The following is a 15,165-nucleotide window of genomic DNA, read 5'->3' as shown; positions in this document are numbered from 1 at the left end:
AAACAAGTTAGGGCATAAGCCACACCTCATACTTATTGTCTATACTATATAGACCAGTGGTTCTCAACCTTCTGGCCTTTTAAATACAGTTCCTCATGTAACCCAACCATAAAATTATTTTCATTGCCACTTCGTAACTGTAATGTTGCTACTGTTATGAATCGTAATGTAAATATCTGATATGCAGGATGGTCTTAGGCGACCCCTGTGAAAGGGTCGTTCGACCGCCAAAGGGGTCGCGACCCACAGGTTGAGAACCGCTGATATAGAGTCTCTCTACCTGATGGTGGAACACACAGAAGACACTTGACAGACACCAATGCATTCTTATTGAATTGCCCTAATCCAGGCTAGAAGGGTTTCACATTATAGAGATAAAACACTCAACCTTAGATGGGCTGTGGTGTACCAACCACAGAACAATATATTTATTTTTCCAACATTTTTTTCTTTTATTGATAAAACTACACAAAAAATTAATTGATAATTTAAAAAAAATCAATGTTACACATTATCTCGTATTTAGAGATTTGTTGGCTTGGCAGTTTCATTCATTGACCACATGACCATCGTAGTTCATAGACCCCCTGGTCCCCATGAGGAAGTTTCTGCTGGCAATTTCTCTTGGAGGTCTTCAGGGGTCCCTCCTTCAGCCTTCTCACACAGGAAAAAAGCAAAGCTCCTCACACTGTGTACACCGAGTGTCAGGAAACGTCATTCCCACACCTTATATTGGATCTTCATTGCAGTACTGTCAGACCTGGTGGTCAACTTTGTTCATCTGTGGTCTGTGGTAAAGCAAATTTTCTTTTGGTACAACATAAGCTTGATGCCCATGTTCAGAACCGGAAAGAGAATCACTTGACTAGGTGAACAATAAAAATCAAACAAACCAGACAAGAAAAAACATCATTTTTAAAGGAAAAAAATGAAACAAAGCAATCAAAACAAAAAGTCCAAGCGTTACACATACCTAACAAGGAAAACTCGTATTGTTTCCCCAACTTCCCACCCTCCCCAGGTTCTCCCCGCCCTGTGGTCGTCCAGGCCAGGAACCATGCAGAGTAGAAAAAGCAAATATACAAACAAACCTATGTGTAGCTAGGATGAAATCTATTTTTATAAGAACTCAACACTTTTACTATTTACATCCAGGAGCACGTTTGTTGGTTTGTGGTACGTTTTAAAGCAAAGAAAGGTCTGTGGTTCTCCTGGTTAGGTTGCAGGTGCATCTGCTCTCTGTCAGCAGTTTTGTTTTTCCTTTCCAATCGGTCATAAATGTCTTCCCAGGAACATGAGCCGCCTTGATTGCGCAATGTTGGACATCCGTTCTTCTTTAAGACGAAGACCCTCCCTCCCCGCTCATGGAGTCCCCTAGAAAGGAGTTGCTGTTGCATTAGTTTGTTAATCTCTCAAGGTAAATGGTTGGTGCTGCTGACCTGGCGATGGTGGCGATGAAGCTGTGGTCACGCCTGAGCTCCAGGCCGGGGGTTTCGTCCTGTTCCAGGGACACGGCTTCATAGCCCTTGTTGACGTGGAGCGGCTGGTGAGCCTGGCAGTACCCCATCACCGGCTGGTCGTAGCTGTAATACGGCAAGGGCTTCACATGGTGTGGGACCTGGATGTGAGAGAGAGAAGATGGATGGTAAAAATGCTTTGGAAAGATAAGATGACACAGGCTTGTATTTTGTTCTCTTTCATGCTGCTTTAAGTCATCAACTGCTGATTCAAATATTAATGAACATTAAACAAAATAATGATTATTAGTATATATATCTATATAATTCTATATCTCTCTCTCTCTCTCTCTCTCTCTCTCGAGAGAGAGAGAGAGAGAGAGAGAGATACTTTGCATAATCAGGTTAACATACAGATGAAAACCAGTAGCTCATTTGTTAACATGACTGCATTTTCAACGCAAAATAATGTCCTTCAAGTTGAAATATAATGGAAATGAACAATTTCATATCTTAGGCACCATGGTATTTGTCTTCAAATTAAATTGATTCAGATGTCAAGCAGTCGGCTTTCACTGCAGAGCTTTAAGTTTATATATTGCATCATCTCTGAACTCAAATAAACTGTTTTGCGATTACAGTTTATTTTTTACTTCAATTTACTGCCATTTTCTCTATTGTATTCGAGATGGGCTTAGAACCTCTAGCAGGGCCAAACACATTGTAAAGTTTCTTGCACAATAGTCCAAGAGCCAGAATTCGACAGCCAAGTGAGTTGGCAAGCTCTGAAAGCATATCTGAGATGTTCGCTTATTCACTCTTAAAATGTATTCTGTAGGGCACTATGTGATCAACTGACTTTGTGGTTTCTGAGGATCTAAGAGACTGAGGTCTGTACTGTATAGTAATAATGGGCAGTGCATTAACCACCTGAGTCCCCATGTGTATCATGGTTTCCCTTCCAGCAGTCAAAACAAACCTATCCTTAAGTTCCCCTTAATGTGCATTTAGTATTTTTGTAAATGTGCTCTTAAGTTTTTCCAAATGGTCCCTATGTTCCATCAGCTCTTCGATAGACTTCATTCTGTAGCAGAGCAAAACACTACTTAAAGATGGCCTCATTTGTGTGCTTGACTGCTCATTGATTGCATTGGAAGCTACTCTTTATTTACAGATAATGGGTGTGGTACGTAGAATGAAGGAAGGATCTCACTAGGCCCTAGTTACTAGGGGAATATATTACACTATCCTAAAATTCATATGAACATTTGAACTCAAATCGAATTGAACTTTCTATAAAGGTGTTGCCAGTGGAGAGAGGTCCTCGTCCCCACCTGTTGCTCATGGGAGTAGAATTCTTGTGATACCCCAAGAAAAATAATTTTCTAAAACTTGCATGGGAGGATGAAATATTATAGAAAGCTTTATTCCCTGAGCTCCCAAGGTCCCATTTCCCCGTGTCCCACCAAAGAATAAGTCCCATGTTGCCTAACAGGCTAAAATTAGAGCCAGTGTCCAGAGTTTCCATTCAGCCCTAGCCTATTTGGCTCAGTGTATAGAGGGTCGGCCTGCGAACTGAAAGGTCCCAGGTTCGATTCCGGTCAGGGGCATATGCCCGGGTTGTGGGCTGGATCCCCAGTGGGGGACTTGCAGGAGGCAGCTGATCCATGATTCTCTCTCATCATGATTGTTTCTATCTCTCTCTCCCTCTTCCTTCCTCTCTGAAATCAATAAAAATATATATTTTTTAAAAAAGAGTTTCCATTCTATGTTAGAAGAGTGCAATCCAGCATCAGGCTGGTTCAGCTTGTGTTCTCTGCTGCAGTCGATCAGCCCATTGCTTATAGGGTCCACAGGGCCATGGCTGTGGAGGAAACACTGGTGAATGCAGGGAACAAGAGAGCCCCATGTGCTAAGAGCCACAAGAGAGACCTAAGAGCAACAAGAAAGCAAACCGCTTTGTTTAGGAGATTATGTATCACCACATTTTCAGGGGCTGGCAGTGGCCACACCCATTCCGGCCAATGATTTCTGTTCCCAGGAGTGACTGACAGGCACCTTCCCTAGTCACCCCAACGTCACTGTGCAGGCCTCTGTCTCCCATGTGTTGTACTCCTTCCTCCTGTGTTTTGTGGGAAATGAGCTGGTGATTCACTGGGAGCTGCAAAATTGCAGCTTCCTGCTAAAGCTTCCCAAATGAAATGCCTATAATGTCTTGCCTTCCCTTTGCTCCTTTTATTAATAATGAGCTATTTACTATGGTATCAGTGGCATGTAAACTTCTGTAGAGCCATGTTTTATAACTAAGTGTGAGGTCAGTTACAAAGGGGAGGAACAATTATTATCCCTAATTAAAGTCACTTTAATTCTCCTGAGTTTCCTGTGAATCCTCTAAAAATGAGGATAATAATGACACTTTATTCACCACTATAAACTTTGGATAACTCTGAAAGTATTTCCTGATTATCAAGAAAGAAAGTCAGAGAAAGATAAATACCACATGATCTCACTCATTTGTAGAATATAGAGAAAAACATAGACTGATGAACAGGGACAGATCCAAAGACAGAGAAACAGTGATCAGACTATCAATCCCCAGAGGGAAAGTAGAGGAGGGTGGGGGTAAGGGGAAGAGATCAACCAAAGGACGTGTATGCATGCATATAAGCCAAACCAATGGACACGGACAACAGGGGGATGAGAGCATGAGTGTGTGTGTGTGTGTGGGGGGGGAGGTTGGGGGTTAATGGGGGATGAGGACACATTTGTAATACCTTAACCAATAAAGAAAGATAAAAAAAGAAAAAAAAGAAAGAATATACAGAAAAGGCATATTCCCACTCTAGTTTACTCAATAGTGACAGTATCTTTCCTGAACACGTGCTCCATCTCTTGTCTTCTGGTTTCTCTTCAGAGAGATGCAAGGGAGGGAAGGTTCACAGAGGGGTTCATTAACCAAGGCTTCAGTACCACTTTGTGCACTCAGAAGCTTAGAGTCCTTAGTATATGTTCTAATTTCCTAAAAAGACCATATACCTTTTGCCTAGGGCTAGGCCCTAGAATATGTTTTGCTTCCAACATGTTGGAGGGAGTATAAAAGGACACACTCCTTTCAATTACAGTGGCTCATAGCATTAGTGAGTCAAAGAGGGAAGTCAGGGGTAGAGAGAATTTTTAAATCTTGGAAGGAAGGGCAAAATTAGAGAGAAACATGTGGAGCTTAAAAGTCTGCAAATTGATTCAGATCCCATAATTTCACATCCATAATAATTATATTTAAAATGAGAAATGTGTCTGTATATAAATGTGAGAACATTGTGAAATGGGCTCTTGATATATGTGATCATGAAAAGCTTTTGAAGTTCAGGGGTTTTTTTTATGAGCATGAAATTCCAATATTGTTATACTCTTTTCTCAAAGATATTAGCATTAGTATAAGTAGTTTAATAGCCTAATCATTCTAAAATTACCATGCACTATCATTAGTCTTATTTATTAACTTTTCATGAACATTGTTCACATTTCAATATAAGTTCTTTCAATTGAACTCATAAAAAGTTGATTTTCAATTTCCTAAATGACATTTGGTCTCTAATTTTTAGAATTAAAGGGTAGTGTCTGACTACTCAGACCATTTAAAAAATACCATCCTATAAATACAGATGACAAATTCAATATAGTTGAATTGCTTAATTAAGATGGACACTTGGTTTATTGGAAATAAAATTAATCAAAAATGAAGGGCAGTAGCTAAATGAATATATAACAGCCTCTATTCTACTTACTTTATTAATAGGTGATAAGAATGGCCAGGAAATAAGAAAATGTAAACAAGTTTGAATAAAGTTCTTTTTTTTTTTTTTCAGGAGCCTTGATTAAATTTTACAGAACTTCACATCACTTATGTTAATTGGATAACAGGGAAACTTAATGGACTCATAGACACAAGAAAGAATTTAATAGCTATACTGGAGGTTTCACAGGTCTCAAAAACAACTGAAACCAGGAACATGAATGTCACCAGGGTCCTCTTCATATACTGATTGCCAAACAGCTTCCTCTATCTAATTTGACACACAACTGTGACAGCTCCAAAGTATTATATATTCCACCCCAGAATTGTGCACAAATGACCACAATTGTTTCTAGCTCTTCTTATCAAGAAGTAGAGTCTATTTCTTCTTGGGTGTAAAGCCTTGTGGAGTCACTGAGGTAGAGAACCTAGCACCCGTTAGGGCTCACAGAAGCTCATTACAGGCACAAGAGTCCAGGAGCAAAACACCCATGCAGCTGGCTCTGAATAAGCAGAATCACAGCTTTTTTCATCTCATTTCAAAAAAGCATATCAAACATTGAACCGAGCTGTGAAATTCACAGTTCCTATAAATCTGATTTCATCCCTCACTCCTCAACTGAGATTATTAAAATCACAATTGCCTTTTCATAAATTTTGCCTTTCTAAGTTTTGAATATCTGAAGCCATTTATAATTTACAGAGACACAAGATAATTAATAAATCTAAGCCAATGTATCAAATCATATTATTTAATCCCATTCTGCAATGAAACAGCCTATTTCATTTTTTTTTGTCCAATGCAGGCTTGCTTCTTAATCAGAAAACACCAAGCATCTAAGCATAATTTCTGTGAGTTAAAAAGTAAAACTTTCAACATCACATGACACTATTTTAGAAAGTACTTGTTTTAAAGCTAATTTTAAAACACAATTTTGAGAAATAGCTTGAACCCAAAAGTTAACAACTGTTTTCTGTATCAAGATGAAAATTGGAGCCCTGATTACTACCTTTCCAATTTACCATTCAAATGAACAAAGTTGTTGTTGTTTTTTTTTTTAATAAAGATGTTTGTTTTATTGTTTGTTGTTTATTCCATCATTAAATTAAAAAAAACTCTTTAAAATTACTACAACTTACATTAGATAAATGAATGAGTTAAAAGAGCCCTATGGCCCTAACCCAGCCATGGGCAAACTACGGCCTGTGGGCCAGATCCAGCCCGTTTGAAATGAATAAAACTAAAAAAAAAAAAAAAAAAGACCGTACCCTTTTATGTAATGATGTTTACTTTGAATTTATATTAGTTCACACAAACACTCCATCCATGCTTTTTTTCCGACCCTCCGGTCCAGTTTAAGAACCCATTGTGGCCCTCGAGTCAAAAAGTTTGCCCACCCCTGCTAACCGGTTTGGCTCAGTGGATAGAGCGTTGGCCTGCGGACTGAAGGGTCCCAGGTTCGATTCCGGTCAAGGGCATGTACCTTGGTCGCTGGCACGTCCCCAGTGGGGAGTGTGCAGGAGGCAGCTGATGGATGTTTCTCTCTCATCGATGTTTCTGACTAAAAATTTTTACAGTATTTTAAAAATATATTTTATTGATTTTTTTACAGAGAGGAATGGAGAGGGATAGAGAGTTAGAAACATCCATGAGAGAGAAACATCAATCAGCTGCCTCCTGCACACCCCCCACTGGGGATGTGCCCATGACCAAGGTACATGCCCTTGACCAGAATCGAACCTGGGACCCTTCAGTACGCAGGCTGACGCTCTATCCACTGAGCCAAACTGATTACAGCTTAAAAAAATATGTTAAAAAAAGAGCCCTGCCCTGACTGGTTTGGCTCAGTGGATAGAGCGTCAGCCTGCGGACTCAAGGGTCCCAGGTTCAATTCTGGTCAAGGGCATGTGCCTTGGTTGTGGGCGCATCCCCAGTAGGGGCTGTGCAAGAGGCAGCTGATTGATGTTTCTCTCTCATCGATGTTTCTAACTCTATATCCCTCTCCCTTCCTCTCTGTAAAAAATCAATAAAATATATTTTTTTAAAAAAAGAGCCCTATGGTTCATTTTGTGGAGCATTTTTTTTTTCCAGCAACTAGCAATTTAAGCATGGCTCTACAAACTGCCATTAATTTTTCAAAGAGTTACTGGAAAACTAGGCGAATCACACACTTCTTTTTCAAAGTTCTTTTGAGCCATGACAATACAATTATAATTTTCTATGTCAAATCACAAGTATGCAGTCAGTAAAGACAATGATATATACTAACATGGAAGGACCTAAACAATGTTAAGTGAAGAAGCACCAAGCCCAAAAATGTTTAGGAAAAATTTGTTATTAACCTCGATATACACAAGTGGCCAGAAGCATACACCAAGTTTGTTATGTTAAGGGAGAAAAATGGGAGTGGGAGAGGTGCAAAAATGGACACCCCTTTTACTCTCTCTACTTCTATATTGCTTGAATCTTTGCTGAAATATATTAATGAATTATTTATGTAATAAAATAGTTTTTGAAAAGTGACAATAAATGTGATCATTAAAAAAACAAAATTAAATAAATAAAAGAGGAATTTACTAGCTTATCGTTCAATATAACTGGAGGAAAAGCTGATTTGGGGCTTGGGAAAATGTCCTTTGCAGAACTTTGAAGCACTCACCAGCTTTGAGTATCCAGAACTGGTAAGGAAGAAAGAAAAGGACAGGGTTTTGAATAATTCCCTAGCCACGAGTCTCTCCTTCCCTCTCCCTCACCCTCTCCCTCTCTCTAAAAGTCAATGTGCCCCAAAGGGGTGGCCATGAACTTGCAGCCCAGGTACCGCCCTTGACCTAGAGAGACACTTTGGTGCACAGGCCAATGTCTAACCACTGAGTCACACTGGCCAGGGATTAAAATGCATTCTGAAGGATCATTATCTAGACATTGTTTGGGTACAAAATAGGTATTCATATATTTGTTGAAAAAAAGAACCAGAACAATCTTTCCCCCACTTTGTTTCAAAGACTAAAAAAGTAATAAATGTGAGAAATATAAAATAATCTATCAATATTTGTTAAATACACTCATTAAATGTATTGATCTTTGGTTTCTAAAATCTATAAAGGAAAACAAGAAGACAGTGGTACAAACTGGTAATTGTCTCACTCCCATTTTGTTTATGGGCATGTGAAATACTTGATGCTCAATACACTGGATGCTGTCTTTTTATTGACGAGACTATCCAAATCATTGTAAGTTCTGACAACAGTTGCACAGTAGCATTTTTTTCCTTGTTCTGTTCTTATTTAAAGGTGGCAATGTGTACTATTTGTGCACTCATGGTTGTCCAGATTTTAAGGTTCAAGTCAGTTGTGGGATAACAGAACACAACATCCACTTACATCTTTATTGCTCTCCTACCAAGATGCCTTGCCTATGAAGTGTCTAGAGAGTTGATTAAGTTAATGAATGAGGTACTAGCCGTTCTTTGAAGTTAGCTTTGACTGCATTAGCTGGGAAGCTTATTACATTGGCAGCACTCTCAGCATTCAGTGAGATTTTAGGCTAATGAGCTGGATTAATTAGCTAGTATTAACTTGTAAAAAGCTTTCCTTCTGTAGCTCTGGCCCTTGAATTTGAAGAGTAAGGTCTCCCCAATAGTGCATTGCAAGCAAACATCCTATTTTAGTGAATTCTACATAAATTTGCTTCCAAAATACTTAAATAAAAAATAGAGACACCAAAATTTCAAAACCCACATCTTTCCTTTCTAAAAACAAAACCCATAGAAGTTTCGGTGACATAATGATGTACAGAAGACAAGTCTTTCCTAATAAAAGAAGACAATGATCATTACTTGAGTCCGCATCTTCTCCTGGAAAATTAAAAATAAAACCATACAAAAGAAAGAGACAAACAAAACCAAAACTTATCAGCATATCTAATAGATTCAATGTCCAATTTATTTTGTCAACCCTTCTCAGAAATTTGGAAAAGGAAATAAATAAAAAGCTACAGAAATGCTGCTACTGAGAAGGTACAGGCAATAGGAATTAACGGTAGAGCTGTTTTGCTTCCAAATTCAATTTCTCCACAATGATCAGAGTAGCTTATTCTATTTCCATATGAGTTCATATAGTATTTTGTATACTTTTGTGTTGAATATTTAATCGTGTTTATAACTTGTTTTATGGAAGAGCATGCTTCTTGTATAATCCAAATGTGACTGATCACATTTTGAAGATATACGCTATTTTGTAATCCTCCCAAACATCCAGTTCACTAGTGCAGTGGTAGTCAGTAAAAAAAAAAAAAAAAAAAGGAAATTTTTAAATATGTAAATGAAATGAAGTTTATCTAGTAGGAAGGTGATTGAGTTTCCTGCATTTCTGTATTTTTTTTAATAGCAGAATTACATACCTGGGGTAAACGTTTAGAACCAAATGACAAGCACAGAAGGACATACACATACTCGATAGAAGAGATATGTAAGCTGGTTTTAATAGAGTTTAAACAGAACTTTTTAGGGTACTGGCTGATCCTAATGAAAAGAAGCTTGGCAATGTATATTTAATTACTAAAATAGGCGAAGCCCATTTAGAAAATGCAATTAAAGTTTTTATTTTGATTGAATATGTTTTAGAACAGCATGGCAGAATAGTGCATAAATAATACTAGTTTCATATTTTTAATAAAATGTGCTATGTTCTAGGTTATTGCCAAGAAGTGTGTACCATTAAGAAGTAATTATATAAAAGTGAATTGGCCATGATAGTTCACTGATTTATGTATTCGTTCATTCGTATGGAAAATATTTGTCACAAAGGTTGACAGACTTTTCCATGAAGGGCCAGTAGTAAATACAGGAGTGGCAAAAGCCGGTTTACAGTTGTGAGTACGTGAAATAGTTTTTTCTTATATTTTACTAGAGGCCTGGTGCATGGGATTTGTGCACTGGTGGCGGGAGTGGCCTGTGAGGATCAGTGTGCTGTGGGAGTGTGGCTCATCCTGGTCAGCCGAGTGGCTGTGGACCTGCCCTCTGAACGGCTGCTCCCTGGTCTGGCACCTTCCGTGGAGCCTGAGCACTTGCCTCTCCAGGGGACCCGGTTGGGGCTGGACCCAGGGACAACAGCACTGAGAGGTGGCAGAGTAGGCCTCAGTCCCACGAAGGCCACAAACCTGCCTCCCAGCCTCCGGGGTCAGCTCTGTGAGCCCGGCGGCACCGCTGCACAGCCTATGGGCATCCAGGGGAGGCAGCAGGGAGCGAGGAGGAGGAGCCTGGGGCGAGGTTGGGAAGATCACAGCCCGGGTCCCTGCCTGTTGGGCCAGGGTTCGCAGCAGGAGCAGCCGCTCATCCCAGTCAGCCAACTGGCACTCTCACTGTGGTAGCACACGGACTACCAGGGGGTAGCTCCTGCTTGAGTGCCTGCCCCCTGGTGGTCAGTGTGCATCATAGCAACTGGTCGACCTGTCATTCTGTTTTTTCCGCCATGCCGTCACTGGGCTTTTATTATATAGGATTATGTAGTAATTATAGTATTACTACTGGCCTTGTGCACAAATTTGTGCACATTGAAAGGAAATTAATTAGAATAAATATTTTAATATTGCTATTCGCCCTTTCTCTGTAATAGAAATGTCAACCAAATTCACAATTGACAATTACAGATCAAAAAATACGCGTGTAATTGGTACTAGTGAGAGCTTTATCTGTATCGTGCATGCATGAGTCAACTTAGCCTTTTATAGATATAGAATAAACTTGCTTAATTAGACCTGCTTTCTTATTTAGCTAAACTTTTTCCAGCCCAGTGAAGCACCCCAACTTCTCTTTCAGGTAATTGTCAGCAACACAGCAGTAAATATCAACACCAAGCAGATTATTATTATAGATCATTCAGGGAGAACAAAGGATAAAATAAATAACTGCAGCAGTTTTTAACTATATTCTGCGCAGTGGGAAAACCTGAAGTCATTTTCAAGGTCCACCATTTCTTACTTCTTTTCAGTCAGGTCAACTTTCTAAGTTTTCTAAATCTTCATTTTCTGGTTAATGAACAGAAAATAGGATTCCATCGAGTCTCCTATCTACCTACTCAGGACTTCTGAAGGATCAAATGAGATGAGGCAGGAGAAAACGCTTCACAGACATTTGGTTAAAGTGTGAAATGTTTCCACCTGGCTATAAAGCAAGTGGTTTTCCTGGGCTGAAGAAACTGCAAGGAGGGTAGTTGCTAGGTAGAGATGAAGCCGGGCGTTGCTATGTGACATCATTACCCAGTGCCCACAGCCACCATTTCCAGGCTTGGCTGGGCTGTGGGCCGCATTTTGCACCATGGGGTCTCAGCAGTGTTGGCGGCAATTTGGTGGGCTGTCGCTCTGGGGTGGTGGCAAGGCCTGTGTATCAGCTGGGGGAAGCCAAGTGTTGCTTTGTGGGTGCCAGATCCACGATGCCGTTTCTCTGTAAATGGACAGTGCATGTCATGGCAGCTCCTGCATTGACCCTGGTGGTGATCAGTGTGCATTATAGCAGCTGGTCAGACAGCCAGACACTTAGCATATTAGCTAAGTGTAAACAACTGTAGACCTACTTTTGCCCACCCTTGCACTTTAGGCTTGCAAACCAGGGTATCTGGCAACTCCTGAAAGCCAGGCTGCCATTACAGTGTGAAAGTAGGCTTAGGCAAAATATCAATGAAGAGAGTGAGCCTCTGTTTCAATAAAAATATGATGTGTAAACACTGAAACTTGAGTTTTGTGTAATTTTCAGTGTCGTGTCACAAAACTATTTATATTCTTTGATTATTTTTTGAACCATAACAAAACGTATAAAAACTATTTAGCTTGGGGCTAACTGTCTGTGAGCCAGGCATTATGGTAGGTGCGGAGCGTATTAAAAAAAATAAGGTTCTTTACTCAGAGAACTTCTTTAGAATGAATAGAATGAGACAAACCTGATGTTTGAGACTACGTGATCGAAGTCAGCAGAGCAGAGGGAGAAAAGGGCTCGCAGCCAGTTTGCATTGCATGTTTCCTTGTGAAGATCCTGGTCTTCCAACTGCACAATAAAGCTCTCAGTGGATCGCAGACAAACAGTTGCCCTCACAGGACCTTGGCCCTTAGAAGTCAGACTTGAACCTCCAGGTAGGAGTTCTGAAGTCACCGTTCAGGTCATTTAGATCAAACCTGCTCTGGCAGAATAGATGCCCAATGACCTTTTAGTGAAGATCTTAAGCGACACTCAAGCCATTGAACCTGCCCCTGGGTGTATGATGGCGTGTAACACAAAGCTCAAGAGAACTTTGGTGATTTTCTAAAAGAGGATAGGTTCAAGGGTCATCTAATGATAAGGAGGTTTTGTTTTGTGGATATGTTAGAAAGCTTTTTTTTTCTTTCTATTTTTCAATCTCACCAAACCTCTTCCCATGTTTGAGCCTATGTATCTGAAGAATTCCCTTTGACTGGGATATTCTTTTCCCAACTATTTACAGTGGGATTATGGTGATCTTTTAAGTCATGGCATAAATGTCATGTTTCTAAAGGGGTCTCACATATGTCAGCCATTCCTTGTTTATTTCCTTTATAGCATTTATCAAAATGTTAAATATATGGTGATTATGTATCTCTCTGCTCTTTTACTGTCTGCTTTCCCCCAAGGTAAGCTCCGTGCTGTCAGAGTTATTTCTGACTGGGTTCTTTCTATCTGGTTAACCTACTTCAAGAAATGCGTGATAAAAGAATGTATGAATTTATGAGAGACATTTGTTAGAGAATTGGGTTTTATTTAGAAGAATTTTGACTTAAAAACTGTAAGCTCCTCCCTTTTCCTTTCTTTTTCTATCATCTCCCATCTGTTCTCAGCTTTGAATTTAAACAAGGGGAAGTAGGACGGCACACAAACATTTTCTATCTACAAATATTTGCATGCCTGGCATTATTCTGAAAGCTAAAGATATTAAAATGACTAAAGATGTCCATAACCTTAAAGAACCCATATCCTAATATGGAAGACAAATGTGATCATATTTTCTAAGGTGATATCATTTATGGTACAAGGTAATACTGGAGGTGTATAAAAAATGACAAGGAAAGAAAAAAAGAGGGACTAAGAAGTTTACAGTTGATTTCTGATCTCAGGTATAGATGCTGATGAAGTCACCAAGAGAAAGCCTGGTGCCACATGTAGCTTCTATATGTCTGCTATTGTTGGCATCACGCATGGCTTTCTATGAGCCATTGGAGCCTGCTGTCTAGGTCATATGTATCAAAAAAGAACTCATTTTTTTTTCTTTTTTTAAAATAACAACCTATCCAACTCATCCCAAACTGCTCTTGTGGAGAATAAATTCCACACCTTCAATCTCTATAGCCATTTTCCTCACCTCTCAGCCAAATACTCAGCCTTCGTCTCTCATGAATGACGCATCCCAAAGTTATGATGCGCAGTAGAGACTGACTCTGCTTCCTGGATATGGAGGGGGCAGGACACTGCTACAGCTGCTTTCTCAGCTTCTGCTGAGGAGCAGAACAACCAACCCATGCCGCCCTTAATGGAAGCCGAGAAATGCAGTGCTTCATTTGCCATTTGGAATTTCATGAACCACACAAACTGCCCTTTAAAAAACGGTTCCCAGCTCTAGCTGCAACTTTGACACATCTGAGGTGATTTTATAAACACATGGAATCCCTATCCCAGATCAATTACATCAGAATTTTGGGGATGTCACCAAGGCCACCCTATTTTAAAATAGCACCCAGCTGATTCAAATGTGCAATCGAGATTGAGAAAGCTGCTTCTTATTACATTTAGATTGCCATTTCCTTAAAGATGTGGGCATAGGATGGAGTACACAGTTTGATTGACCTAATTCCCCACGCCTTTCTGGAAAATACCTGACTCAAAACAAAGCCGATTACTTCCCAACCAGAAGTCACCAAACATGGTGCACATATGTGTGTTTTTTACTCTCCAATTAAATTGTCTTTTAAGTTCAATTCATTACTGCTAATTAGTCTGTCTCCCCAAGTTGAGCTTCCACAGTTGGACTATTCATACTCTCGTCAGTTATTATTCTGTCGCCCTTTTAGTTATCATCAATTTGGTTGTATATATATTCTACTCTATTGTCTGAAAGTTAGGTGCAATTCAGTTGGGCAAGTTTAACAACTATCATTATACACATGCTTTTAAATAGCTACTTGTAGGTGAATTTACCTCGCCTTGGTGGCGAAGTGCCCATAAATGTTCAGTCAGCTGGAGAACTCCTTTGGCTAAACATTTTCACAATCTATTTCTTTTATTTTTTTTAAGTAATTTAATTTACTGAGATGGTAGTAACAGCCCATTTCACTTTGCACTATGGGGAAGAAAAGATATTTTTATCTACTTAAAAGCTAATAAAGACTCCCACTGTTGAAAAATACCCAAACCTCCCAATTATTTCCATCAAGCAATAAATTTAAAAGGAAAGGAAAAGAATTAAAATCCAGAAGTACCAGCAAGTAAGCAATAAAGACAAGGAGAAACTTAGGGAAGGGTCATTAAATTCATCTTTTTCCTTAAAGCATCTTGGTACTCATATACATATAGATTATGTCCTTTGCAACTGGAAATAGTAAGTTGACAGAATTTACCATCTGTGGTAGTAAATCATAGGAGGAAATTATCTGTATGTGTGAGACTACAGAGAACAGCTTGAGTGAGCTGCCCCCCACCCCTTACTCCATCCACCACCCCCAACTCCAGCTGCCACCCACTCAAAAGAGACAGGGATTCCTTGCTTGCCTCTTACTACCAAGCTCCCCCACAGGCCACCAGGCCCACATGCTCATAGTTCCACAGAAAAACACGTATCATCTTTGCAGGCTGCCTCCATTGGTCCTTATTTCAGAATGAAGCTAAATTGAGTAGCTGGATTATTCGACATATTCCAAAG

At 39.6% G+C, this 15,165-nt stretch overlaps 1 protein-coding gene across 1 annotated transcript in view; it reads right to left on the bottom strand.

Moving 5' to 3' along the window:
• Positions 1-391: 391 nt before the first annotated feature.
• The window catches only part of LRRTM4 (leucine rich repeat transmembrane neuronal 4), a 694,038-nt gene continuing 679,264 nt past the window's right edge, over positions 392-15,165 (bottom strand). The window contains exon 3 of the mRNA XM_081101041.1: positions 392-1,618. Within this exon, the coding sequence (XP_080957167.1) occupies positions 1,397-1,618 (222 nt within the window). The 3' untranslated portion in view covers positions 392-1,396. The remainder of the gene's footprint in view (positions 1,619-15,165) is intronic.

This window comes from Myotis nattereri (assembly GCF_964212035.1).
Source record: "Myotis nattereri genome assembly, chromosome: 10".
NCBI lineage: Eukaryota > Metazoa > Chordata > Mammalia > Chiroptera > Vespertilionidae > Myotis > Myotis nattereri.
Note: the sequence above shows the minus strand (reverse complement) of the source record. Positions and strands in the feature narration are given on the sequence as shown.